The 27678-nt window shown below is 38.4% G+C and overlaps 1 protein-coding gene and 1 non-coding gene across 2 annotated transcripts in view; one reads left to right on the forward strand and one right to left on the reverse strand.

The window, feature by feature from the left end:
* Positions 1-27678, forward strand: part of TAF3 (TATA-box binding protein associated factor 3) — a 199710-nt gene that overhangs the window by 138451 nt on the left and 33581 nt on the right. Inside the window, exon 3 of the mRNA XM_008155374.3 lies at positions 15304-17132. Within this exon, the coding sequence (XP_008153596.2) occupies positions 15304-17132 (1829 nt within the window). The remainder of the gene's footprint in view (positions 1-15303; positions 17133-27678) is intronic.
* Positions 97-160, reverse strand: LOC114227727 (U7 small nuclear RNA). Its single transcript, XR_003613798.2, has one exon. It is a non-coding gene; the product is annotated as a U7 small nuclear RNA (small nuclear RNA).

A 27678-nucleotide genomic window follows, 5' to 3' on the forward strand; every position in this document is an offset into this window, starting at 1 on the left:
CAGTGCAAGGTGGAACAGGGTGATACAGGACTTCATAGGTTATAGTAAGAAGTTGGATTTTTTTTTTTAATTTTGATTTTTTTAGGGTCTTTTGGTAAAGGCCCTTCCGGTAAAAGCCGGAAGACCTGCTGGACAAATATGAAAAGAGCTGTAAGCAAGGAGTTGGGATTTTATTCTAATTGTGACAGGAAGCCTTTGAGCAGGGAAATTATCTCATTTAGCATTGGGAATTGGAGAGAGTCAATTCCAGTCCTATTTATCACATGGCTTTAATAGAAGCAGTTATATTTAGCCTTTTCTTTGTCAAAACTATTTATTTGCCACGTCATACAAATGGAGTATAAGTGACATTCATCCCTGAGACATTGTGACTTCCTGACATACCTTTCCTGAAAATTTAAATGAAGTTCCAGTTAATTTTAGAGTTAAAAACAGTACTTAAAAAAAAAAATTGCCTGGCAGGCATTGCTCAGTGGTTGAGCATGGACCTATGAAACAGGAAGTCATAGTTCCATTCCCGGTCAAGGCACATGCCCAGGTTGTGGGCTCGGTCCCCAGTGTGGTGTGCAAGAGGCAGCAAGTCATTGATTCTCATCACGGATGTTTCTCATATATTTTTATTTATTTCAGAGAGGAAGGGAAAGGGAGAGAGAGACATCAGTGATGAGAGAATCATTGACCTGCTGCCTCCTGCACACCCCACACTGGGGATCGAGCCCGCAACCTGGCATGTGCCCTGACTGGGAATAGTTCATGGGTTGATGCTCAACCACTGAGCCATACCCAGCCGGGCTAAACAGTACTTTTTAAAGAATTTTTTTAATCTGCATTTGATGTATGCAGTGACTTATTATTGGATAAATGATTACCCTCTGTGTTCCCCACCACCCCCACCCCAACTTCTCTTCCATGCCGGGAAAGAGTTGATTATAGTTTCATAGCATTTTTCTAGTAATTTTTATACCATTGTGAATTTCTTGTTTTGTGGCTTGTATATGGATGGTTTCTTAGGGGTTTTTGTTTGTGTTTTGAGTCATCAAATTTTAAGAGACCAGCAGCAGATTTTATCTGCTACTAGTAAATATGAGGATGTTTGGAATTGATAGCATGAGACAAGGATAGATACATAAAAATAAAAAAGTTTAAATACCGATTTTTCTTTCTTCCTATCAAATTTACAATTTGGCACTGAACTAATGTTTCTCTTACCATTTCAAACTAGAGTCATACCAAATTTGGTCTTCTTTTTTTTTTTTTAATTTCTTTATTGATTAAGGTGTTACATATGCATCCTTATTGGTCTTCTTTCTAATCTTGCTTTTTAACAGCCATTGTATAAATATACTGAACTTTTTTTTAAATTGTTTTTGCTAAAACCTCTGGGACTATACATGCATAGTTGGGAGAAAGAGAAAAAAGAGAATGTGTGGGAACAGCTCCTACATGGGCTGGCTCTTGATAGGTGCTAGGAGAATGATGGCAATAAAAGGCATGTGCTGCTGTCACTACTACTGACATTGACTTCTATTATTTGAACAGTTTTCAAAATGATTTCACATTGTGTGTTCACTTATTACACCTGATAGTCCTATGAAGTAAGTAGGGTCAACATTATTTTGTGTGTGTACAGATAAAGAATCTTGTGCTCATCAATACAAATTAATGGTAAAGGGCTGATTCTATAAACCAGGGTCATCTTCTAGTCCATCACTGTTTCCATTGTAAAGAAATGCTGCCTTAATAATAAAGTATGGTTTGGGATAAAGAGTGTGCTTCTAAATACTAATCCAAAACCCAGAGGTCATGCGGCAAGTTAGTGTAGTAGAAAGGATTGTATACAAGAGCTAATTGGTGAATGGGATGTCTTATATAAGTGGGCACAAGAAGGGAAAGAAAATGGACAACATGGGGCAACAACAAAGTTGTCCCCTTCTGGACCCTTGACTTTAAGGATGTCCAATGTAATGTTATTTTAGTAACTAAAATAATTTCTCAGTATTAGATAAAAGGGCCATAGTAAGCATTTAATAATAATTTAGACAACCGACATATTTCATTGATCCTGACACACCATCAATCATAAGAAGCACCATTCTTTTATGTACCACTAAGAAAAAAACAAAACCACACAATGTCAATAGACTATGAATCGATTCTTTCTTATTAGACAAAATGTTTCTTTGTAACTGCATAGAACAAATATTTCTTCTTCAGATTTTTTGAATGGTTTGTTGATTGAAACATTGAGGAGTTGCAATGTCCAGTCATTCTACCAAGAATGACAAGTTCACCCATGCGCAGGCCTTAAATGCTACATCACTGTCACTTATTCAAGTAATAGAGATAAGAAGATGCCTTTGATTATAAAACACATCAGTTTCAGAGTTGCACATTTTAACACCATTAGAATCAATAAAATATGATAAAATAATTCTTATTATTTTTCTAATAGTTTTATTATCAGCCTGTTGATGATTGCTTAGCAGCTAAAGGCACAAGTGGTTCCTCTCTTAGTGAAGCTTAGTTGGGGACACAGATAAGAAATGCATTAACCATCAAACTTTATTTTTGGAGGGAGGGAATGACAAGAGAATACTTCTTTGAGAAGACAATAATTAAGCTTAAGACTTACAGGGTGAGAGAGAGGCAAGCATGGGAATCGTGAAGAATGTTCCCAGCAGAGAGGAGCAGAATCTGTATAAATACCCTGAGGAAGGAAGAACTTGATGTATTCCAGAAATTCAAAGAATGATCATGTGGCTTGACCAGTGTTCTGCACATAGCTAGTTCTTTGAATTTAAACTAAAATATCTCCCAGTTTGGGTTTAGAAGAATGTCTTGCCAGATATGGATGGTCACAGTGTTAAAGTTCATAAGGCATATTTAATCTTTTCATTAAATGCCTTCTGAGGACTAGAATTACTTTCAAGCAAAATCTTTTATTTTAAATCAGTACTCCATAAAAGTATTTGATGTTGATGAAATTATAGCCATATAATTATATACAGTTGATCCTCATTATGCATGGATTCCGTGTTTACAATTTTGCCTACTTGCTAAAATGTATGTGTAACTTCAAAATCACTTTCACAGTCATTCAGAGTGGCAAAAAATTAGAGGTACACCCAATATACATGTTTGCTCTGAGTTCGAATAAGGTGGCCCTCTGCCTTGTTATTTCAACTCTCATATTGTAAACAAGTGTCATTTTCAAGGTCTATTTAGTGCCACATTTTTCATATTTTTTGCTTTTTGTTGGTGATATTGCTGTTTAAAATGACCCCCAAGCACAATGCTTAAGTGCTGACTAATGTTCCTAAGTATAGGAAGGCTGAGAGGTGCCGTACAGAGAAAATGCATGTTAGATAAGCTTCATTCTGACATGATATAGTGCAGTTGGTCATGAGTTCTATGCTAAGTAATCAACAGTGTATATTAAATGAGATGTCTTTAAACAGAAACACACATAAATGTTATGTATTGATCTGCTAACAAAAATGTTTGATCAAAGCCTCATAGGAACCTTTCCCTTAGAGGCAATGGTTCCGTATTCACTAATTTAGTTTTGTGGTAATTTTATAAGGACATAACCATCACAAATAACATGAATCCCACTGTACATGTATATGGTGTGAATGGATCGTTAATATGTTGCTGTGTAGCAAGCCATCTAAAAATTTAGTGGCTTAAAACAGCAACTCTTAGCTCACAATTCTGTGAGTTGGCATTTTAGGTTGGCTCAGCTGTGCAATTCTTTTGCTGGACGTGGCTGGGCTTGGATATACATTTGTGATCAGCTGCTGATCAATGGCCTCACTCATATGTCTGATGATTTGGCTGGGGCTCTAAGCCATGCACTTCTCATCATCCAGTAGGTTCGCTTGCCTTACTCATGCGAGGGTAGTTGCAAATTGCTCCAAAGCAGCAAGAGACAAGCCCCAGGATGCAAGTGGTTTTCAAGCCTCTGCTTAAGTCACGTTCACCAACACTGACCCATCACGTACAGGGTCACATAAGTGCAAGTAGGCTCACCTCTAAGAGCAGCCCACAGAAAGGACATAGGTGCAGGGAGGGGAAGAATTTTTCTTCTTTTTGTACAGTCTAACTCATTCATTAAGCACTTTGCTGAATTCTTTACATCGTTTGCCTTACTGTTATTCAAAAACCAAAGAGGCAGTACTATCTGTTAACCCAAATTGGCATAAAGGGAAATTGAAGTTCAGAAAGATTAAGCATCTGCATAGCCAGTAAAGGCAGGTCACATGTATCTGTGTGATTACAAAGTTTTTATTTTTTCTCTATTATTTTGCCTTCCGATAGATGAATGGATAATTTGCCTAATTTGTCTCATTCTGGGAACAAAAAGAAACAACAGCAATAAGATTAGTTTCACAACTATAGGAAAGACACAACTTCCATTGTCTCTTAGAAAAGAAACCATGTCCTATGCAAAGTCTTACTGTTGTAGTAAATTTAAGAAAATCATGGTAATAGTGATTTGTGAGTATGTGGTACTTGATTATGAATTTGGTTTTCACAAAGGGCTTACATCCTGGATGTGGAATCTTAGTTGTAATCGAATTTATCCTGAAAGACTTAAAGGAAGATGATTAAAATATTAGAGATATTGACATTGTCTGATGAGATCTTCTTGTATTTATTTCTTTTTTAAAAATCCACAGTATTACCATAGCCTGGCCCTATTATGCTATTGTAATCATAGTTGAACTGAGAAGGGTGATTAACGATAGCAATTTATTGTATCTGAGGAGGAGAGAAAATAGGAGATGTTGTCGTTATCATAAATCATATCATAAATAACCAAAAAGAAGCACTCAGAATGCTTGTGTGGTGTCAGCAGCCGGCCCTTTCAGGCACGTTAGACCAGGATGTAGCCATAGAAACCCCAAAGTCATATTGTTATCTTACTCTTGCTGCAGTTATGTGATACAACAGTATTAACATATAGATTAGGCCATTTATAATACTAGGTGTCATTTCAGGTTGGCTTGCTTATATAGCATTTTAGTTTTTTATTGTGCAGAATGTTAGTGACGTAGTGCTTTTTTACAGGTCAGTTTGTGTATAAGTATTATAACACATCTTCATTCTGCTATTAATTTATTGTGTTACTGATTTCTTGTACTGTATGGATTGTCATTGCCTAATTGTCGTGTCTTTGCTAGTAATTTTTTTTTAAGTAAATAGGTTTGTTTAAAAAATACCTACTCACTTTTGCACATTGAATTAAGGGTCTAATTACTGTTACATTATAGACAGGATAATTTAAAATATATTTTATGAGGGAACATAGATGGGATTTTTAAATTTTTAGCCTCATTTGGAACTCAAAGATTAAATGTTGAAATGGATTAAGATTGTTTTTATATTATTCTCATTCCTGTCTTTTCCAGGCATAGTGTCTGCCTCTTCCAACTGCCCTAGACCTTCCCTCCTCACAGCAGCTTCCCACCTGAGTATTACCCTCCTGGCAGTACCCTGTGTTCCAAACCCTTTTAATCCTTAGCATTCCTTCAAATCATGTTTCATTTTCTTATAGTTTCCTTCCTCAAAAAGTAGGAAAGTGTCATTTGTTTTTTAGCTTTATGGACTTAAATATATTTTGGTGGCAGACTTTTAAAGATCTGTCTTTATCCAAGACATAAATCAAGTGGTCAGAATGCCAAGCGTTGTTGCATGTGGTCAGTGAGATATTGAGGAGCAGAAATAGCTCCATCATGCCCTTTGGTACATCCCACATGCGTGGTCAACTGCATGTAGAGATGGCCCTGATAGTGAAGATCTTCAGCTCTTAGAAGTAGATCAGATGTCAATACTTATATGTTACAGATGAGAAAACTTAAGTCTGGGAGAGGAGTGGGCTGTGCTAGGTTGCATCATGGAACTGGTAGCAGAACTTAAATGTAGTTTCAGTCCAGCTACCTTTCTGGTTGACATTGTGATTTCTGTCTTACATGACCTGGATATAGCCAGATGTGTACCTTGTACCTATTCCTGCCACAGCACTTAAACTGTTAGCCACAACATGTGGTTAATTCTTAAGGATAGTAAATCATATCTCATTTGACTTTATTTTCCTAGAATCTAACATAGTGCTTGCCACAGTGATATTCAGAAGACACTCGGTGGGTGGGTGGGTGGGTGGGTGGATGGATGGATGGATGGATGGATGGATGGATGGATGGACTGATGGGTGAATGAGTGAGGAGTGAATGAATGAGCATTAGTAGTATTGATTTGCTTCAAAGAATTGGTTATAGTAACTATATTTAATAATCCAGACAAGTGGAATGGTGTTTTTGAACAAAATATATATTTTAATGTGGTTTTTTTTTTTTTATTGATTTTAGCCCTAACCGTTGTGGCTCAGTGGATAGAGCGTCGACCTGCAGACTCAAAGGTCCCAGGTTCGATTCGGGTCAAGGGCATGTACCTTGGTTGTGGGCACATCCCCAGTAGGGGGTGTGCAGGAGGCAGCTGATTGATGTTTCTCTCTCATCGATGTTTCCAGCTCTCTATCCCTCTCCCTTCCTCTCTATAAAAAAATCAATAATATATATATATATTTTTTTAATTTATTTTAGAGCCCTAACTGGTTTGGCTCAGTGGATAGAGCGTCGGCCTGCAGACTGAAGGGTCCCAGGTTCAATTCCGGTCAAGGGCATGTACCTTGGTTGCGGGCACATCCCCAGTAGCGGGTGTGCAGGAGGCAGCTGATAGATGTTTCTCTCTCATTGATGTTTCTAACTCTCTATCCCTCTTTGTAAAAAAATCAATAAAATATATTTTTTTAAATTGATTTTAGAGAGAAAGGAAGGGAGATAGAAACATCAATGAGAGAGAGACATTGATTGGCTGCCTCCTGCACACACCCCACTGGGGATCAAGCCCACAACCCGGGCATGTGCCCTGAATTGAACTATGACCTCCTGAGCCACTGAGCCACACCCAGCTGGGTACAAAATATATATTTTAAATGAATCCTTTCATACTTGTTAATAAAAGAGGACTCTTATAAAAACAGTGGGATGCATAAACTAACAGGAAAATAGGAAAATTTGTCATCATTTGCCAGAAATTAATTTCTGCACATGTATTTCAAAAAAATCAGAAGAAATCTTATTTTAAATACACTTAATTTTGAATGAAATATATGCAGATAGCATTTTATTATATCAATATTTAAGGTTTAAAAACACAAGTATATTTCTTGCTTAATTTAAGATCATGCCACTGAATTTTAAAGTTGCACTCATCTGTGCAGTTAATGAGATAAAAAGCTTTCATGCCATATGCAAGCAATTTCTTTTTTTCTCCTAATGTCCATGAGCTTTTTAGATTACAGTGTTTCTTTAAAGGCACTTACTATTCTAGTTAAAAAGATACTTTGTTCTAAGTCAATATTTACAGTAGCTTAAAATGAACCCCTAAAAAATTCTTTTGGTGTGTTCAGACCTTATTGCCTTGTTTTGTTTATGTTCAGGAAGTTGGTGAAGAAGCATGTTTTTCTCATTCCTCCTCTGGGATATAGCTGTGTGAATATTTATTTGTGTCATTAATGAAGGAAAATTAGAATGGGCTTTGTAGTGTCTCCCCCTCCCATCGACATCTATGAATTTTTTAAAAGATGTACATTAATATGGATCCATTTTATTTCTTATATGTAATTTAAAAAGAATTATTCTGCAGTCACACACTAAATGAAAATGTTAATTTGGTGAACCTTGGTGTAGGGTGTTCATGAGTTCTTGTATTCCGACACCTTTTTCTATATGCTTGAAATTATGTGAAATTAAAAAGTTAACAAATAATTTTATAATCAAATATTGATTTGGAATCATGGATTGTTTACTTTAGAAATCATCTCTGTCTTCCCCCTCTTTCATAACTTATTCTACCAATGAAATACCTGTTTCAAATCTCTTCAACTGTGCTGCTAAATTTGTGCCGAGTCATTTGTGTTATTGCACATAGTTTCCCCTATTTGACAAATGAGAAAGTGTACTATATATGCAAATCATTTGGCAAAATGAAGTTACTTCTTTAAAAAAAGAATGAAGTTACTTCTTAATGCAGCAGCATTTTCCTTTGATTGAATTATAACAGTCATATTTTAGTTAATTTATATGACAAATAAGTTTGTTGATAGTAGACATGAACCTCTACCAGGAAGCAGGAAGTTAACTTTTTTTTTTTTTTTTACAGTAGGGGTTCCTACACTGCTTTAAGGTTCTTAGTATGTTTTTGTTGGTGGTGGTGGAGTCTTCTTTTTCCTCCTAGAAGTAAAGAAGTTATATAATAATTTATGGTATTTTTTGGGTGGGTGAATGACAATGCTAATAATCACTTAGAGCAAATAGAATGTCAATAGTCTTATCATGGTTGACTTTGGCTAAATTTTAACACAAGCAGAAAAGGAAACACTTTTTATAAATAATTCCTTACTATACCTTTAGCAGCATGAGCATTAACCCTTATCCAGCTTTCCTTACTACACAATGTCTGTTATCCTGCAAAGTCTCCAAGCAACTCCAGACTGCTCATCGCAGGGAGATATATTAGGGCAGATGGCTAAGGTAATATCCTCTCCACCTGCAGATGCTAATTCTGGACTTGAGCTCTTTTATTTGGTTTGCAAGAGATTTGCGTTAGGAGATGGTATTTTTGTTTGTTTTGTTTTTTAATCTTCTCAAAAAAGGATTTCAAGGTTATGTTTATTTTACAATGTATATCTCTATTATTTACCAATATCCTATATAATAAAGAGGTAATATACAAATTGACTGTCACGCCATTGCACAAGGTGGCCGCCCCCATGTGGTCACAAGATGGCCGGCAGGGGAGGGCAGTTGGGGGCAACTGGGCCTGCAGGGGAGGGAGGGCAGTTGGGGGGGACCAGGCCTGCAGGGGAGGGCAGTTGGGGGCGACCAGGACAGCAGGGGAGGGCAGTTAGGAGTGATCAGGCTGGCAGGGGAGGGCATTAGGGAGCAATCAGGCTGGCAGGGGAGCAGCTAGATGTCAATCAGGTTGGCAGGGGAGTGGTTAGTGGGTGATCAGGCTGGCAGGCAGAAGTGGTTAGGGGCAATCAAGCAGGCAGGCAGGCAAGCGGTTAAGAGCCAGCAGTCCCAGATTATGAGAGGGATGTCTAACTGCCGGTTTAGGCACGATCCCTGGTTGGGGTCCCAGATTGGAGAGGGTGCAGGCTGGGCTGAGGGACACCCACCCACTCCCCCAGTGCACGAATTTCGTGCACTGGGCCTCTAGTTATTTAATAGTTTGAATACTTTAAATATTGTATTTAAAATATTGTTGAACTCTAATAATCAGTTTTCACTGAACTTTCAAGGTTAAATGATGCTAATGTGCTCATCATCTAGATCAATGAAGTATAGCACTAAGAATTTGAGACACTTGTTTAAAATCTCACAGCTAATAGTTTTCCTTGAACTTGTTTTTCCCCCAATATTTGTTTATGGCATAAATACAGAGGAGTCTTTTCCTTCAAGTTTCGAAATATTGAAATAGTAGAAAATGAGTTAGTTCTATGGAAATAAACACATTTAAAATACTCATATAAGAAGGTCACATTTCTAACTTTGAAATACAGCTTTTATTCTGATATCTATATTTGTGTTAAATTAGAAAGAGCTTATGACTCATATTTTCTTTTTTTAGTAATTTTTAAAAATTTGTCTGTATTATTGAAAGTATTACAGATGTCCCCTTTGGGTTTTTGTTGTTGTTGTTGTTGTTGTTGTTACTGTTTTTCCCATTGACCACCAACTCATATTTTCTTTCCTTTTTTTTTTCTTTACTGATTTGAGAGAGAGATATCGGTTTGTTTTTCCACTTATTTATGCATTCATTGGTTGATTCTTATATGTTCCCTGACTGGGGATTAAACTACAACCCTGGCACACCAACCAACCAAGCCACCTTTATGTAATAATGTATCAAGATCAAATATCTTGTAATATTAAACTTCTGTTAACCAAATTTTGTGCTATTTTATAGTAAAACTCTTTTCATGAATGAGTATAGGAGAATGTTAAAACACTTTTAGGATATTTTACAGATTATTGTAAATGGTGCTTATTATAATTCATATTCACACAAAGAATGCTTTACTATCCTAGTTAAAAAGAAGAGTAAACAGTTATCAAAATGAAACTAACCTTCAAGTTGGGGTTTGGGTGACCATAAAGAATAAATCATTCAATAGCCATAATATATTTATCTTATTCCAAACTTAGAACATAGAATTAAAATTATTCATGTAATGAAAAGCCAGAAAGGCATTTGTATAATCACCAATTAAGTCTGTTTTTGAGCAGAGTTGTATTCGTTTGTTGGAATTTTGTGGTATTTTAAAAATTAAAATATATTCACTTGAGTGGAAAACTTTCTTACCAAGAGAATGAGTTAGTAAGGATAGTACAATTTTACAACGGTGAAAATGAATAACTACAGCTACTTGCATCAACATGGGTGAATCTTAGAAACATATGTTGGGTGAAAAAAAGCTAAAGAACATTGTAGTATGATACCACTTATAAAGAGTTCAAAAAGAAGCAAACTGGATACAAATATGTAAAGGAACAAGGGAATGATGAGTATAAAAATCAGGTCAGTAGTTATTTGTGGGTGAGAGTGGAGAGAGCAAAGGATGAATCAGAAACCAAAAGAGTTCCAATGATATTGCTTCTGTTCTGTTTACAAAGTTAGGTGGCAACATCACAGGTATTCATTCATTGTTATGCTGTATGCCTTCCATGTACATTGCTTATACTGTCTGGTATGTATCAGATAATTTCTAATTCAGAAATTAGTTGTAAATATCTCCACACCTTTCCTTTTCTTATTAAAGTTTAAGGCTTTCTCTTCCAGCACAATTATTTTTTTCATTCTGATGAATTTTGATGCTACAATTGAAGCTTTCTTATAAAATCTTTAAACATAAAAGTAATTGTAAATTAAACTAATCAAAATAAGAAACATTTGTATGTTAAGTATTCCTAAAATTATCACTTGTAATAGTTTAGCTTCATAATTCATTTATATTCTTCTAACCATGTAAACCTTATAGATGCATATAAGTTAGCAGCAGGGACTTGAAATAAACAAAAAATGAAAATAAACAATAAAAATAACAGAAACAGAATAACAACTCCTGGCTGATAGAGACCCACTTTGAATCAAGCTTTATGTTTTTGTTTCAACTTTCTTTTTTCACTTAAATGAGAACAACCACCATTCTTTTTTCTGAAGTATGTTAACTCCAAATTCCAAGTGAACCAAATCTGTTTTCTGAAGTATTTGCAGGAAAGGGGTACAGTTTTTCCTAGCCCCGCCTACATACCTTCTTCAGTTCTAATGCCCATCTGGTGGTCATCTTGCCAGTTTCAATTTGAAGGAATCTTACACTAGTAAAATAATACGCTGTGTAGAAAACTCAGATTTTCAAGTTGTCCTACCTATAAAACAGATATTCCATCTGGTAGATCTAGCACTGTCTTACTAGTAGTTCCAGGAGTTCCCTTTCAAGGGACTGCTTCTATTAGAGCAGTTTCCTTTTGCTCTCCCAGGGCATCGACCAGGGAGATCTTGATCCAGATTAGCCTCCAGAGTGAGAAGAACAAGATGCACTCTAACATATTCTGAAGGTCTGCTATGCAGCCTATTGAAACCTTCCTCCTTCTTACTTCCCTGTTTCTATTAAGGACTGCATTTCTCACTCACCAGGGCTCAAACCTTGAAACTGTGTTTGAATTCTTCCTACACTCTTACACCTAATCATTTATCAGATTCTATTTATTTCATATTCAAAATATCATCTGCCTCTACTGCTTCCTATTCATTACCACTATTTTATACTAGAGGCCCGATGCACGAAATTCGTGCACTGGGGAGGGTGTCCCTCAGCCCAGCTTGCACCCTCTCTAATATGGGACCCCTCGGGGGATGTCCAACTGCAGGATTAGGCCCGATTCCACAGGAATCGGGCCTAAACCTGCAGTTGGACATCCCTCTCACAATCCGGGACCCCTGGCTCCTAATCGCTCACCTACCTGCCTGATTGCCCCCTAACTGCTTCCTTGCTGGCCTGATCGCCCCCTAACTGCTCCTCTGCGGGCCTGATTGCCCCCAAATACCCTCCCCTGTTGGCCTGATCACCCCCAAGGCTTTTATTAGTATAGATATGACCCTGCACAGAAAATTTTACTAACCCTGCTTTACAATAAGGGCTTGACGATTGAATCATTAGGACCAGACACCAAGATTTCCTTTCTTTGAATAGTGGAGGGAATACTTATCTTGTCTTTAAGTTGCCCGGAAATTAAAATGAGATAATGACTTAGAAAAGTATAAAAGCACCATATAAAGACAACTGTCTTTTTAATGAAGTGGCAAAATGAAAAATACTTTTTATTCTCCCCTTCCTTCCTTTACAGCTTTTATTTAAACTTTGAAATTTATAAAAATTTCACTCCAATTTTCATTTCTTTACATTCAACATTATTTTGTATTGGTTTCAGGTTTTATATTAGTTACAGAATAGTGGTTAGACAATCATATGCTTTACAAAGTGTTCCCCGATATTTCTAGTACCCACCTGGCATCATACCATCATTACAACACTATTGACTATGTTCCCTATTTAAGTGACAATGGGTTTACAGGTTCCTTTCAGTCTTTCTTTTGTGTTTCTTGTCCTTCCTTTTCTTTCTCACTTCTTCCCTCATTTTCTTTATATAGTATCTCAATTGGCCATCAAAGCTCAGTGAAGGCACTGGGACACGCTTCATCCATTTTACAGACCAGGAAACTGAGGCCAATTCCAGTTGGCTGTGGAACTTGACTCAGCACACAGGAAGCCCTCAGAGCCATGCTCTTTGCACTTCCTAAGGGGCAGCGGCCCAGCAAACAGAACAAACCTTCCAGTCAGGCTTCCGAGCCTCTTTCTCAAGCACCTCTTCATTGCGGATGCTCCACATTCTTTCCTCTCCCCCCATTCTTTACTGCCCCCCCTTCTCCGAAGCAGGTGGAAGGCTTCCCACTCACTGCCTAGGCATGCTCTGCTATGGGGCAGGGTCTCCTGAGCTCGCTTTTGGGTCAAGGCAGGAGCAGTAGTCACTGCCTCTGAAGTGTGAAGGCCGCCTGAGTGAGGCCCATTAGCACTGGGAGCTTCTCTAAATCACATCAGTCAGTCCAGTACCCAAAAGTGCAGCACCTCTCCACTGAGGTGGCACCACCCCTCAACCCCCGCCTCAGGGGTGAGGGTCCTTGCCCCTCTGCCAGGAGTCCTTCCATGCCCCTTGATCCCTGGCTGGGCCCACCCACATCTTGGGGGCACTGCAGAACCTCTGTCTCTCTGCAGATGAGGCAGATCCCTGCCCTAGATCTCCGCAAAGCTATGAATCTGTGGCCAGAGGCCTGGTCTGGGTCTCAGCAACTGCAATGTTCCCAGGGACCCTGGGAGTGGCTGGGCGAGTCCCACCTCACCTCCCCGGGGTGCCGATCTCCCCAGGGACCCCTGGGAGCGGCTGGCTGGGCCCGGCCACGCCCCCCCAGGTTGGCGATCTCCCCGGGGAGCGGCTGGCTGGGCCCGGCCACACCCCCCCAGGTTGGCGATCTCCCCGGGGACCCCGGGAGCGGCTGGCTGGGCCCGGCCACACACCCCCAGGTTGGCGATCGCCCCGGGGACCCCCGGAACTAAGAGGATTGGGCGCCGCCATCTTGATTTTCTCAACGGCCGGATAGGCCACCCGGAGTCCTGCCCCCCAGCCTCTCGCTGGCCCAATCATGGGCATAGCGGAGGTTCGGTCAATTTGCATGTTTCTCTATTATAAGGTAGGATCATACCCTTATTGTCGCTTACCTACATCATTTCAGTAATCCCTAACTTGTCACTTTTCCATTACTATCTGTTACTTCCCATCCATCATATATGTTCCTGCCAAAATAATTTTGCGAACAGGTACCCTGGTTATTTTTCTCCCTTAATCTTCATTAAGTCCAAACTACCAGTAGGATAAAGATTATGTTCATTTTCCCAGAATTCAAAACTTCTGGGATCTAGATACAACCTCAGTAAACTTACTTTCTATTATTCTCCATCTTGTACCCTACTTTCCAGACAAATTATTCCCACACACTTCCTATGTTTGTTTCCATCTCTTTGTCATCTGTTCTGTACTTCATCATTCCCAATAGCCAGAAATCCGAAATGCTGCTTAATTAATTAGTTGAGTCTTCCCCAGACCTTTGACATTTCTCCTTTGAACTACTGTAGCACTTCATTGTCTTATGGTACTACTCACTTCCTATGTGCTGTACACATACACTGTGTCTCCCTGCTAAACTACAAGCTCTCTTAGGTTATGATTTATTTTTTACTTATTCCAGTAGCTCTTTCAGCCTTTATAATTGTGTATTATGCATGGTATATGCTTAGTTAACAGGTATAGAAAGAAATAATCCGATCTTACAGCAGCCCAGTCAAGTAGTCAGGGCAAGTAACATTAGCCCCTTTTGAAAGGTCAGGAAACAGGCTCAAAGAGGTTAAGAGATTGCCTAAGGCCTGTTGCTCTGTAGTGTCAGACCACCAGCTGATACACCATTTTTCTGATACCACAGCCAATATGTATTTCACTGTACCACCCTGCCTCTCAAGGTGGCTAGCATTAAGCAAGCAAACTAGAAGACATAAATGTATATGAATTCTGTCCAAGTTGAAGGATTGCATTTCCAAAATCCAAGAATTAAACTTTGTTATAAAAGTTCTAAAAAATGTATGCGTTTTTATCATTTATGAGGATAGTAGTCATATAATATCCAGTATCTGGATTTTTAGAAGTGTTTATACATGTTTGTTTTTGTGTGCATGTGTATATGTACGTTTGTGTGTATGTGTATACAAGAGGAAGAGGAAAAGTGAGAAACAGCATTTACTCAGGTTAGGAAAAGAATTAATAAAAGGGAGCAGATGACAAACAGGAAATACTTAGCAAACTCCAGATTCCGAAAGTAGGGCCAAACCACTTGAAAGGAAAACAACTGTTTATATCTGCTATCACTGATTTCCACTCTTCAAAGAATGACGGCATGGAAGTTTGGAAGATCCTTGAAAACGTAATCGCTTTACTCTCTAAACAGTCAAAAATTTTTCTTCAAATCATGTTTATTTTTGCCTAGAAATCATTACTTTTATTTGTTACAGGTTTGTTTGTGTGTTTTTTTTTTAATATTCCAATAACACTTTTTTTTCTTTTCCTTTACCAGAAGAAGAAGAAGAGCAGGTGCCCACAGATGGGGGGACATCAGCAGAAGCCATGCAAGTTCCCTTGGAAGAAGACGATGAACTTGAGGAGGAGGAAATTATTAATGATGAGAATTTCTTGGGTAAGAGACCGTTAGATAGCCCTGAAGCTGAAGAAATGCCTGCCATGAAGCGACCACGACTAATAAGCACTAAAGGAGACACCCTGGATGTAGTGTTACTGGAAGCTCGAGAACCACTCAGCTCAATCAATACCCAAAAGATCCCACCGATGCTTTCTCCAGTCCATGTACAGGACAGCACAGACCTCGCACCTCCATCGCCAGAGCCACCGATGTTAGCTCCAGTTGCAAAATCACAAATGCCAACCACAAAACCCTTAGAAACAAAGTCATTTACACCCAAAACAAAGACTAAAACTAGTTCTCCAGGACAGAAGACTAAATCACCTAAAATGACTCAGTCACCAGCAATGGTCGGAAGTCCTATTCGGTCACCAAAAACTGTATCCAAAGAAAAGAAGTCTCCTGGACGTTCTAAGAGCCCCAAAAGCCCCAAGAGTCCCAAGGTTATAACTAATATTCCCCAAGCACCAATCAGACCTGAAACACCAAATAGGACTCCTTCAGCTACAATAAGTGAAAAAATTAGTAAAGAGACCCTTCAGGTAAAACAAACACAAACACCCCCTGAGGTTGGGAAGCTGACCAATGAGAATCTGCCAAGAAAAGCTGTTGTGATCGACAAAACGATTGATGACTCTATTGATGCTGTGATTGCACGAGCTTGTGCTGAACGAGAGCCAGATCCTTTTGAATTTTCTTCTGGATCAGAATCAGAAGGAGACATTTTTACCAGCCCTAAGCGAATTTCAAGTTCGGAATGTACAACTCCAAAAGCTTCCACTTCCTTGAACAATTTCACTAAGTTAGGATCCACTCCTCTGCCTCTTTCAGGTGGAACGTCAAGTTCTGATAATTCCTGGACAATGGACGCCTCCATCGATGAGGTTGTACGGAAAGCAAAAATGGGAACAGCTTCCAATGTGCCCCCCAGCTTTTCTTACCTCTCCTCTCCTTCAGTCTCTCCTCCCACACCCGAACCTCTGCACAAGCTGTATGAGGAGAAAACCAAACTGCCTTCCTCAGTGGACATCAAAAAGAAGTTGAAAAAGGAACTGAGGACGAAAATGAAAAAGAAAGAGAAGCAGAGAGATAGGGAACGGGAAAGAGACAAAAGCAAGGACAAGAATAAAGAGAAGGATAAAGTTAAAGAGAAAGAAAAGGAGGCCAATAAGGAAGCCAAGTATCCATGGAAGGAATTCCTGAAAGATGAAGAGTCAGATCCCTATAAGTTTAAAATAAGAGAATTTGAAGAGGTTGATTCCAAAGTAAGATTGAAAGATGGACTTGTGAGAAAGGAGAAAGAGAAGCATAAAGATAAGAAGAAAGATAGAGAAAAGGGCAAAAAAGATAAAGATAAGCGAGACAAAGACAAAGTTAAAGATAAAGGTCGTGAGGAGAAAGTGAAAGTGGCACCAGCCCCCCTGGTACTGCCGCCCAAGGACATGGCTCTGCCCTTGTTCAGCCCCACTGGGGCGGTGAGGATCCCAGCCATGCTGCCCTCTTTGTCACCCATGCTTCCTGAAAAATTGTTTGAAGAAAAAGAGAAGCCTAAGGAGAAAGAAAGAAAAAGGGACAAAAAGGAGAAGAAGAAAAAGAAAGAGAAAGAAAAAGAGAAGGAAAAGGAGAAGAAAGAGAAGGAAAGGGAAAAAGAGAAAAGAGAGAGAGAGAAGAGAGAAAAAGAAAAGGAGAAACACAAGCATGAAAAAGTAAGCTGTTTCTCATTTTCAGCTCTGTCTGAACAAAGTGCTATTGAAAAATACAGGTAAACAAAGCCAGCCATTTTATCTGTAATTTGGATGCAAATCACCCATAACTTAACTGGAAATATGTTTGTAATGGTGTTACAAAATTTATGTTTAATTTTTAAAACCCATAAACTTGTAATCAAGCTCCCTCTGCACTGGAAAGTGTTAAAAATTCATAGCCTAAAAGGACTCTAATTACAGAGTATAAACTCTATTAACTGTACTATTCTCTGGCAGTTTTTAAGAAAAATCTGTAATCTTAAATTGTGAATAATATTTTTGTAATTGTCAAGTCTACTACATACTATTTTGTACCCAAATATTAGATACCAAAAAAAACAACACAACAACAACAATAAACACCCAACATTCATTTTTCTAAAAGCATGAGAAACTATGATGCTGTTTTAAGAGGATAGCAAGGCCCGAGGAGTCCTTTCTTACTCACTGATTTTCTTTCTCATGAGCCATTTTCACAAGTATTTAAGGTTATGGCTGCCCACTACTTTCTGTAATATCTATTATCCTTCTGTTTTCTGCTTTAATAAGATTAGGACATGTTTCTTAGTATCAAGGCTATCTTAGTATCAAGCCTGGATGGTGGGCAGAAAATAATTCCAAATATTTTATGATATAAGTAAATCAGGCTTTCATAGAGTACAGCCAAAGAAACTGATATACTGCCTACAGTTTTGTAGAAAGTAGGACCTCGATTCTTTGGGCTCAGAATGTGACCTTTAATGGCTTTGCTTTTCAGCCCATGGTTGTTTGGATTACAGTAGTTGGTTGATTTGAAAAAAAAAAAAATTTTAACTTTCTTAAAAAGTATTCAAGTATTTATGGTACCATACATGCAGATCGTCAGAGATCGTTTCCCTGACTTCTGGAAGCAATCCTTCTTGAGGTTGACTACAAAATAATACATAGTGATTTTTTCCACATAATAAAATATGATGTATTTGACCTACAGCAGATCTATTACTAATACTTTTGCAATATTTTAAATTTCAAACTTACCTAGGAAAATTAGTTTAGCTAACATGAAGTGGGAACTCTCACATTTTTCTGCCTAACTTTATTCTTTCTCTAATAAATAACCCTTGGCTATTATTTATATACTAGAGGCCCAGTACATGATTAAATCATGCACGTGTAGGGTCCCCTAGGCCTAACCTGCCATCCAGGCCATATCCACTGCCCCGCAAAGCCTAGCACGCTCCGCGGACACTGCTAGCAGCCTGCTCCCTGCTTTTGATGGCAGGGGGTCTGCTGGTGCTGGAGCGGACACACAGCTCCCCGCTTTCGATTGCGGGGGAGCTGGCTGTCTGTCCGCTGGTGCACCAGGCCTTTCAGAAGCCTCCGGTGCGGCGGAGGCTTTTGAAAGGCCTGGTGCCGGAGCGGACAGACAGCCAGCTCCCCCACTTTCGCTCCCCGCTTTTGATGGTCCGCAGCAGGACGTGGGCTCGCTGCCCCAGAGGCCCCTTCTGTGCCGCAGCACAGCCATGGTGCAGATGCTGAGCTCGTGCTGCCGCTGGCGACACGAGCTCAGCGTCCTGCCAGCCCAATCGGCCACCCCGGCCACCCCGAGTCCTGCCCCCTGCACCTCCCACTGGCCCAATTGTGGGCGTAGCAGAGTGATGGTAATTTACATGTTACCCTTTTATTATGTAGGATATAAAAGGCTAAGCAGCTGTCCGACCATCTGACCAGTAGCTATGATGCACAATTACCAGGAGGGGGCAAATGCTCAATGCAGGAGCTGCCAAGTTGCAGTGACTTGGCAGTGGTGGTTCTCGAGTGACGCACCCCGGAACTAGAGAGGAGGGAGCCTCATTTTGGGGTACATCACCATAGAACCGCCATCTCGCAATCCGGGACCCCTCGGGGGATGTCAGAGAGCCGTTTTCGGCCTGATCCTCGCAGGCCAAGCTGAGGGACCCCACCTGCCAGAGGGACCTCAAAGGGCATCACTCCGCAGACGCCCTTCAAAGCTACGGCACCACCCCAGGTGCGGCTGGCCGGCCAGGAAAGGACCCCAGGAGGTTGGCTCCAGGGCCCATCTCACCCAGTCCCACCCCACCGGCCACCTTCTAATTAATTTCCTTTCAATGTGCATGAATCTGTGCACCGGGGCACTAGTAAAATATACAGAAATAGAATAGACATTCTGATAATAATTGAACATTGGCAAATTAACAAAGCACAGAAATTCAACTTTTCTTTCCATTTTAAAAATCATTTTATCATTATCTTATTTTATGTAGTACCTGGCACTTCCACATACCTATTTTATTCTCCTAACACATCTGTGACAGGTTCAGCAGGCATTGCTATCAAACATTTACCAATGAGAAGCTGAGAGAGTGACTTGCCCAAGTCACAGTCACACAACCATCAAGAGCCAGGTTATGTACCAGGTACATGCAGATATACCTCACCTTTCCGAATATTTACTAGTAGAGATCTTGCCTGGCAGCAATTAGTCACTTACCATCATATACCTAGTAACTTGGCACCTGAGCCCTCAGCAAATCAAATAGGATACTGTTGCTTTCATCACCATCTTAACTTTAAAACGTCAGTGGAGTTGTTTCAATGGAATTTGAGTATAGCCCACCAGGTTAGGTTTGTAGCAGTAGTCTGTGCCTTTCCTCAACATCTGCTGGCTTTAGAAAGGAAAAGCCCCTCAGAAGGCCTTGATTGGAGGCAAAGTCTCAGTTACGAGTTGCATAGATTTCACCTAACAGAAGCCTACAAATCCTTGTGTGAGTTTTGATGGGTATGGATCAGATAAGTGCCAAATATAAGAAATTATAAAGTCAGCTATTTTATGGTCTTTAAAAGTAATAAACAGTATTGTCTCTAGAGTTAAACCTGAGTTGAAATTTTGACTTTTTAGCTGTGTGAAATTAGGCAAGTTGCTTTTGTTAGGATTAAATGAAATATCATCTGAGATGTGCTTAGTGCTGTATCTGGCACATAAGTGCTCAGTAAATGGGACATTAAGGTAATAGTGGTGGTGAGTGTTATCATTCTGAATCAATCACAAAAAGGTAGAAATATAGAGTTTGCCACTCATTGGACTGTATGAGCTAACTTAAGCATGATAGGGTGAGTCAGCTATGGTTATAATATTTATTCTGCTTTCTGGGCATATTTTTTTATTTTAGCTCTTTATGCAGATAGTAAAGTATAAAAGCTAGTACAGCCCATGGAGATGCCATTGACAACGAATAGAAATTGAGATATTAACTTAAACATTGACTTCTTTTTCAACTTCACTTAATTCCCCCACAAGTCATATGAGTTAATACATCTCAAGCCATATGCATTAATGAAAGTAGACCTGTAATTGGATTACATATGGTCTAAGAAATCTCTTATATATCCATAAAAGAAAGACAACAAGGATAAATAAAAATGAAGGATATCTAACCTGCTCCAAAGAAATGTCTTTGTCAAAAGAATGAGGGACAATAATCTCATTTTTCCTTCTCATCCCAACCAACTCACAGGAGCAACTCTCACAGACATTGACCCAGAGCAGCAAGCAAGGGCATTGTTTTAATAAAGAAAATGATCTTTTATATAGTTATTTTACCTACCTGTAAAGTTTTTACCATCCATACCCACATGGTTATCAATATAAGAACAATAAAGATACCATTAATTAAACAGGGATCTGCATAGTAGGTAGAAGGTGCCATGGGCTTTGGAATCCAGCAGATCTGAGAGAAGAGCCAGGATAAGTTTTTTAGTTTCTTTAATCCTTAGGTACTTCATCTTTAAAGTAGGAATATGATAATCACACTTTTTTTTAAAACAGCAATAGTTAAAATTTATGAGTAATTATATGCTAAACAGTATGTATGTTTAGTTCCTTAACACAACTCTGTAAGGTAGTTACTACAGTTATCACTTTAAGATGAGAAACAGAGCCCTGGATAGGTAGCTCAGTTGGTTAGAACATCATCCCCATATGCCGAGGTTGCATCCCCATATGCCATCAGGGCACATACAAGAATCAACCAATGAATGCATAAATAAGTGGAACAATGAATCATTGGCTCTCTCTCTCTCTCTCTTCTCTCTTCTCTCTTCTCTCTCTCTCTCTCTCTCTCTCTCTCTCTTTCTCTCTCTCTCTCTCTCTCTCCCTTTTTCCCTCCCTCCTTTCCTCTCTTTTCTTCTCTCTCTAAAATCAATAAATAAATAAAAGGAAAAAAATTTTTTAAGATGAAAAATGGAGACTTAGAGAGGTTAGTAAACCTGCCCAAGATCACATATATAGTAAGTGATTTAAAAGGAGCCACAATTTCAACCCAGGGCATCGGGTGCTATAATTGATGTTCTTAACCACTATACTCTCCTAATTGAATTACAAATGGATTAAGTGAAATAATATATGCAAGGCACCTGGCTCAGTGACACACTATCAGAAAAATGGTTTTTCTAGCAGTGGTAATAATACAAAGTGTGGTGATTTATGTACAATCTTTCAATTCCCCTTTATAGGCAGTAATATGCACTAGTCAAGGTTAGGAATGTGGTCTTTCAGCTTTTTACAATAGAATCAAACTGACGTTTTATGGAAAACATATTAAGAGCAGTTATGTTGAGCAGTCACAAACATGGCTTTAGCAGTGATAAACCTAACAGTACATTTCAGAGCAGTTTAAAAATCTTGTTTCAATTTGTGTCGGTGTATGTATTGCATAAGTATTTTTTTTTAAGGGGATCACTGTGAAAAAATAAAATGGCTCATTTTTTATATTAGTGGAATTAAATAGTTGTATATATCACCTTATATAGAAGATAAGCCAAAATTTGTCAAGCTTGTAAATATGTTTTTATGCTCTTATTTGAATATGATCTAAAAAGTCATGGTAGAGTTTCACCCCCCCCCCCCCCCAAAATGATGTCAGTCTGTAAATAAATAGGCCCAGTACTGGCCCACAAAGAGCATGGGCTTCGGAGAAGGCTGACTTGGTAGATACCACTTATTAGTTATTCACCAATCTCTCCTAACGCCACTGATCCTCTTCGCCCTTCTCTTCATCTCCTTCTTCCTGTTCAATACTGGGAAAAGACAGCAGCGTCATAAAGTATGGTTTACCTCTGCTTAAAAACAATAGTTTCATACCTTCGCTAAGCATATTTTGGCTTGAAAGGCCTCTTCTCTGCCTTCTCAGAAAAAAACAAGACTAATTTGTGTCATTTAAGACAAGTTAAGTAGATGACTATGACAATTCTGAATTTTCTTACAACTAACCAATAATGTTGATAACCCACAGGTGATTGAATTTGTTTATAATGAAAAGCTCATCAGTTCTCCAAAAATTTTAAAGGGTTCTCCAAAAATTTTATCCTATCAATTAATGAATTGTATGTTTTTTGGTTTGGGGTTTTCTTTGTTTTGTTTTGTTTTTTGTTTTTCTGAGCTAACATCAGCTATTGAGTGAACTAACCTAGCTAGTAAATGCTACTAGCAGCTGCTACTTACTTGAGTGCATACACTTGGTACTTGCCAGACCTGGCCAGATTTAATTAGTTAATTCTCCAAGAGCTCTGAGGGTTTGGTACTGTTGCTCTTGTTTTATAGTTGGGAAAAACAGAAAGGTTGAGTAACTTGATGTGTCTCATGAGTGGAAGAGCTGTGACTTGGCCCAGGTATGTCCAAGCAAAGCCTGTGTTCTTTGTTACCCAAAATGGCTTTCTCAGGCCAGTCACCTATAGAAGCTGATGAGAGGGATAAAGCATGGCTTCATACTCTACAGCAGGGTAGGGAACCCTTTTTCTGCCAAGGGTCATTTGGATATTTATAACATCATTCCCTTCATATAATTCACTTAACATAAACTTATGTTGCTATGAAAAAAAGCTCCTAGATTTATTTAATTTCGAGTCCCGCCTGCGGTTGCCTTGGCAGGGCCAGACCAAATGATTTCTCGGGCCATATACAGCCCGCTGGCCAGGTGTTCCCCACCTCTGCTCTAGAGCATGCTGACATTATGATTTTAGAAAATTTTAGTCCCTGAAGAGGTCTTAGAGACCTCCTGTTCAACTGACTTATTTTAAAGAACAGACAGTAGAAGCTTTAATAACCTCAGTAATCAAACAGTTAAAATGTTGAATATTTCTTTACCCCCAAATCCCTTAGTATTTTTCCCCAAATAATCTTTTATTGAACTTAAACAGTTTCTTTTTCAGAGACTGATAAATAATCTTACTGATTCATGCCTTTAACCAATGGTTGTCACCATTTTTCTTTCTATTTAAAGTATACCTCATTTCTATCTAGTCTTTTCTCATCCGCTCTTATAATTATTGAAGGGTTTTGGTAAATAAAATAACACAGTAAAAAGGGGAAACATTCCCTTCCTGTTTCTTACAACAGTCTGTTCCAAGAGGAATCCAGTAACTAACGTTTAAATGAGTATGTCTGAATTTATAGAAATTTACCAAAGGCCATCTCCAAGTCTTCATATGAATGAACTCTGAGTGCTTAATGATAGCCTGAGTTCTGTTTCATTTGTCCTTGCTGGGTTCCACTTGTTATACTGGGCCACAATGGTAGATCTCCTTCTGACTGTCTTTTTAATATTTTAAACAGGGTATCAATGTTTAGTTAGACTGTGTTTCCAAATGGAAATAATGCAAAGACCTTAATTGCTAAGGAAGACAAGAAGATGGTTACCAGTGTCATAGTTCAGCATGCAAAATGTTAGGTTATTAAATTTGGCTTTTATCACTATGATTTCTGGGTATTTTTCTGACATACTAGTATAGATGGGAATCTGAATTAGCATTGGCTGAACTTGTTGCCACCCTACCTAGCACTCATATATGTTTTGTTTTGTTTTTAATGAAAGAAGTTTAACATTAAAAAAAGTAGAAAATAAAAAGTTGGCCAGATTATATTGACAAAGCTGCCCATTACCTTTGCAGAAAGTCCCTGTCAGAAGATAAACTTTAAAGCTGGAATGCATGAAAGAGTTCCAAGATAGAATTTAAATTTAAACTGATTCTTTATAGATAAGCTTTTTAAAAATCCACCTCTTTGCTTCAAGTCAGGATTTTAAAAATAAATTTCCCCTTTAAATCTCTTGAGCGATTTTCATTTTTTGCAAGGCCGCACTGCTGGTGTCCTGGAAAAATGGAGAGTTAGAGCTTTATCAGTTGGTGCCCTGAGGTATGTGGCAAAGAAGCTAAATCCTTGAAGATTAGCAAAAAAAATGCAGCACATGGCAATAAGGGGCTTATATGACTACTAGTATTAGTTCAGGTGAAAGAAGTATTGCTTATACATAAAACTGGACAAATCCACTGACAATGTATTTTTAGTTAGCTACAAAGGAGTCTTATATTACTGGACTTTGCCTCTTTGGTGAATTGGGAAGCTTAGTAATCCACTGTAAATGCTCTTCTGCGTGCCCCAATTCTCAGCATCACTCTAAAGGGCTGTTCTTTTATTTTAACCCTAAGATGCTCATGTTTTTCCACATTTTTGGCTTCCAGCCATTATAAGATGGCATATTGTTTAAGTAACTGAAGTAGTTACCATTTAGTTTGTTGATTCCTGAGAAGGACACATGAGAAATAATTTTACTATTGTAGGAAACGTCTCTTATTTTGGTAGGCATTTGGATGAAGTTATTGTAAACAAAAGTCTGGTAAGAAATTTTTATTTAGAAATTGTACTTTCTATATATTATTAGAATCCTTATTAATCTTTCTAAACACTAGCTTGAATTTTATTTTTAGGTTAATCTGATTTAGCTTCTTTAAGAATGAAATTAAGGTCTGTAAGTATTTTTAAGTAGGGTAACCAGATGTTCTGGTTTGCCTGGGACAGTCCAGTTTACACCTGTTATGTGATATAGTGCCCACTTTCTCTCTCAAAGGTGTCTCTCTTTGAATGATGTCTTCATCCTCATTCTAGCTAAACTTAGCTAAGGTTGTAGGTTCTAAGTCATTCATCAACTCAACAGGTTTACTAAATATCTGTCGTCTTCAGAGCACATTTTTACCATTTTTAATTTTACTTACAAAATATCTCCATTTTTGTTTGCTAATTTTTTAATACACAGTATTATTTAACTTTTCTTTTACAGTAGATCATAAACAAACCATGTCTGGATTGTTTTGCTCTGCCACACCATTTAAGACAACATCAAAAATCCATCCACTTTATTTGAATGGAAGTAAAGCCAAAGTTAATCTCAATTTCATATAAGCTAGTTAGCCTTCCAAAGAGAAAAGAAATATTTTACAACCAACCCTTGCCATCTCACAAGTACATTCATCAAAAAAGACATTGACAGAGAACATGAACAGCTTCGTGCAAGACATCAGCATTACCAGAAAAAACTCAAGGTGAATGGTAAAGAGTCAAGGAGCTGTATGGTAGAGCAGGGAATGAATTTGGTGTCAGGAAACCTAGATTTAGATGATTTGGTTACTAACTTTGTGGCTCTAGGCAAACCACTTAACCATTTTGAGCCCTTAATTCATGGGAATAATAATATCTTCCACACCTACCTAATAAAGCTGTGAAAATTAAATTGGATCATGTAGATGGGCCACACTTTGTGAAGTGCTATACAAGTGTGAGTTATAATTATAGTGTAGTATGGTAATAGAAATGGGTCAGATATACAATGTGAAGCATAATAATAGTAAAGAAGATTTCTTAAGGGTAGAGCAGTAAACAGCTTTTTTAAAAATTAAAGCTTAAATGTTATGTAATAATTGTATTGTGGGTTGAAGGAATAAGGACTATTACTCTCAATACCTCATCACGTATGAGTTTGTGACCATAAATTATTTTAGAATTGAAGAAATCTAGGAACTTTATGTAATTTTTCATTCTTTGAATCAAAATAACTATTCAATCCTACTTTTGCTACTTGTGTGACCTTAGAATGGAAAAGGGAAAGAAAATGGAAAAGAAAGGAAAAAATGGTGATTTCATATATGATCCCTGTAAAATGAAAACCATAATATGTATCCCACTTGTTCATTTAAAAACATAAATGAGAACATCTGAAAAGTAACCAAGTGCAATGGCTGGCAAATAGTATGTGGTTTATAAATGTTTGGTTTTAATATATTTGTTTATTCTCCCACTGATCACACAGGAAGGTGAGAAAAATACAGAAGCCTTAATAATTTACAGAGTATGCTGGACCATTGGTTTTCTGATTGGTTAGATATGGAACATTTTTTGGGGGGGTTGCGGGGGAAGAAAGTGAATGCCAACTTAGCTACTTATACATGGATATTGCCCTGCCCCGACCTCAGGAACCTTGATCCCTGAGGGCCTTAAGGGAAACCACTGGACTGGACTGTCCAAGAAACTGGGCAAATGAAGGAACCATCTGTTCAAAATGGGACCATCAAGAGGAGCAGGGTTTTATAGGGACGTTGATAAGTTAAAGTTTAGATGTGATTAGATGAAATATTCATAGGCTATTGAGTTGAAAACGTTCAGTAGACATTATATTTTGGTCTTAGGTTCATCATTGCTAATCTAGAGGGGAAGAGTTTAAAGACATGGCATATTTAAAACTTAAGATGAAAGCCATGGACATGGATGAGATCACTGAACAAACTGTAGAATAACAAGAGGAAAGGACCAAGTAGAGTCAGGCACAAGTAGAGGACTTTGTAAAGGAGAAGGGAGGAAGTTGATAATATCTGTAATAGAAAAACATACTGGGACATTAGGAGATAATTCATGTCTAGAAATAGTGGTTTCAGTGGTATTATTTCAGGGGCTGAAAATAGATTGGAATGGGCTGAGGAACCAATGAATTGGAAACAGAAATATGAGAGGTTGTTAGCCAAGGATTGAAGAGGAGGTAATAAAAAAAAAAAAAAGTCAAGCACATTTAAAAGCTAGAAGAAAATAATGAATAGAACTGAGAAGTTGAAAATGCTATAAATAAGCTAATTGATGGAGGAGGTTTCTTTAGAAGACAAAAGGAGATGGGCTCTAGTGTATTTGTGGATATAGAGAAGTTTGTAGGGAGTTGAAGGAGTTCCCTAGCAGCCAAAGTCATAAATCTTAATGTAACAATGGATTAAAAATAAACTTTAGTAAGGGACAGTTAAAAACATGAAAAAATAGTAGATTTGGTCAATGTGCAATATATATATATATGTTATATGATGATAATATGTTGATTATTATGTTATACTAGAGGCCTGATGCACGAAATTTGTGCAAGAGTAGGCCTTCCTTCCCCTGGCTGCTGGCACCAGCTTCCCTCTGGCACCGGGACCTGGGCTCCCCTTCAGCACCCGGGACCCAGGCTTCCCTCTGGTACCCGGGACCCAGGCTTCCCTCCAGCCCCTGGCACCCGGGACCTGGACTTCCCTCACAGTCCCAGCTTCGTCCGGAAGGACGTCCGGTCTAATTAGCATATTACGCTTTTATTACTATAGATAGTCATTCTTCTTTAGAACCACCAGACTGTTTCATCATTATTTAATTCTTGCACTTAAA

This window comes from Eptesicus fuscus, chromosome 2, assembly GCF_027574615.1.
Source record: "Eptesicus fuscus isolate TK198812 chromosome 2, DD_ASM_mEF_20220401, whole genome shotgun sequence".
NCBI classification, from domain to species: Eukaryota; Metazoa; Chordata; class Mammalia; order Chiroptera; family Vespertilionidae; genus Eptesicus; species Eptesicus fuscus.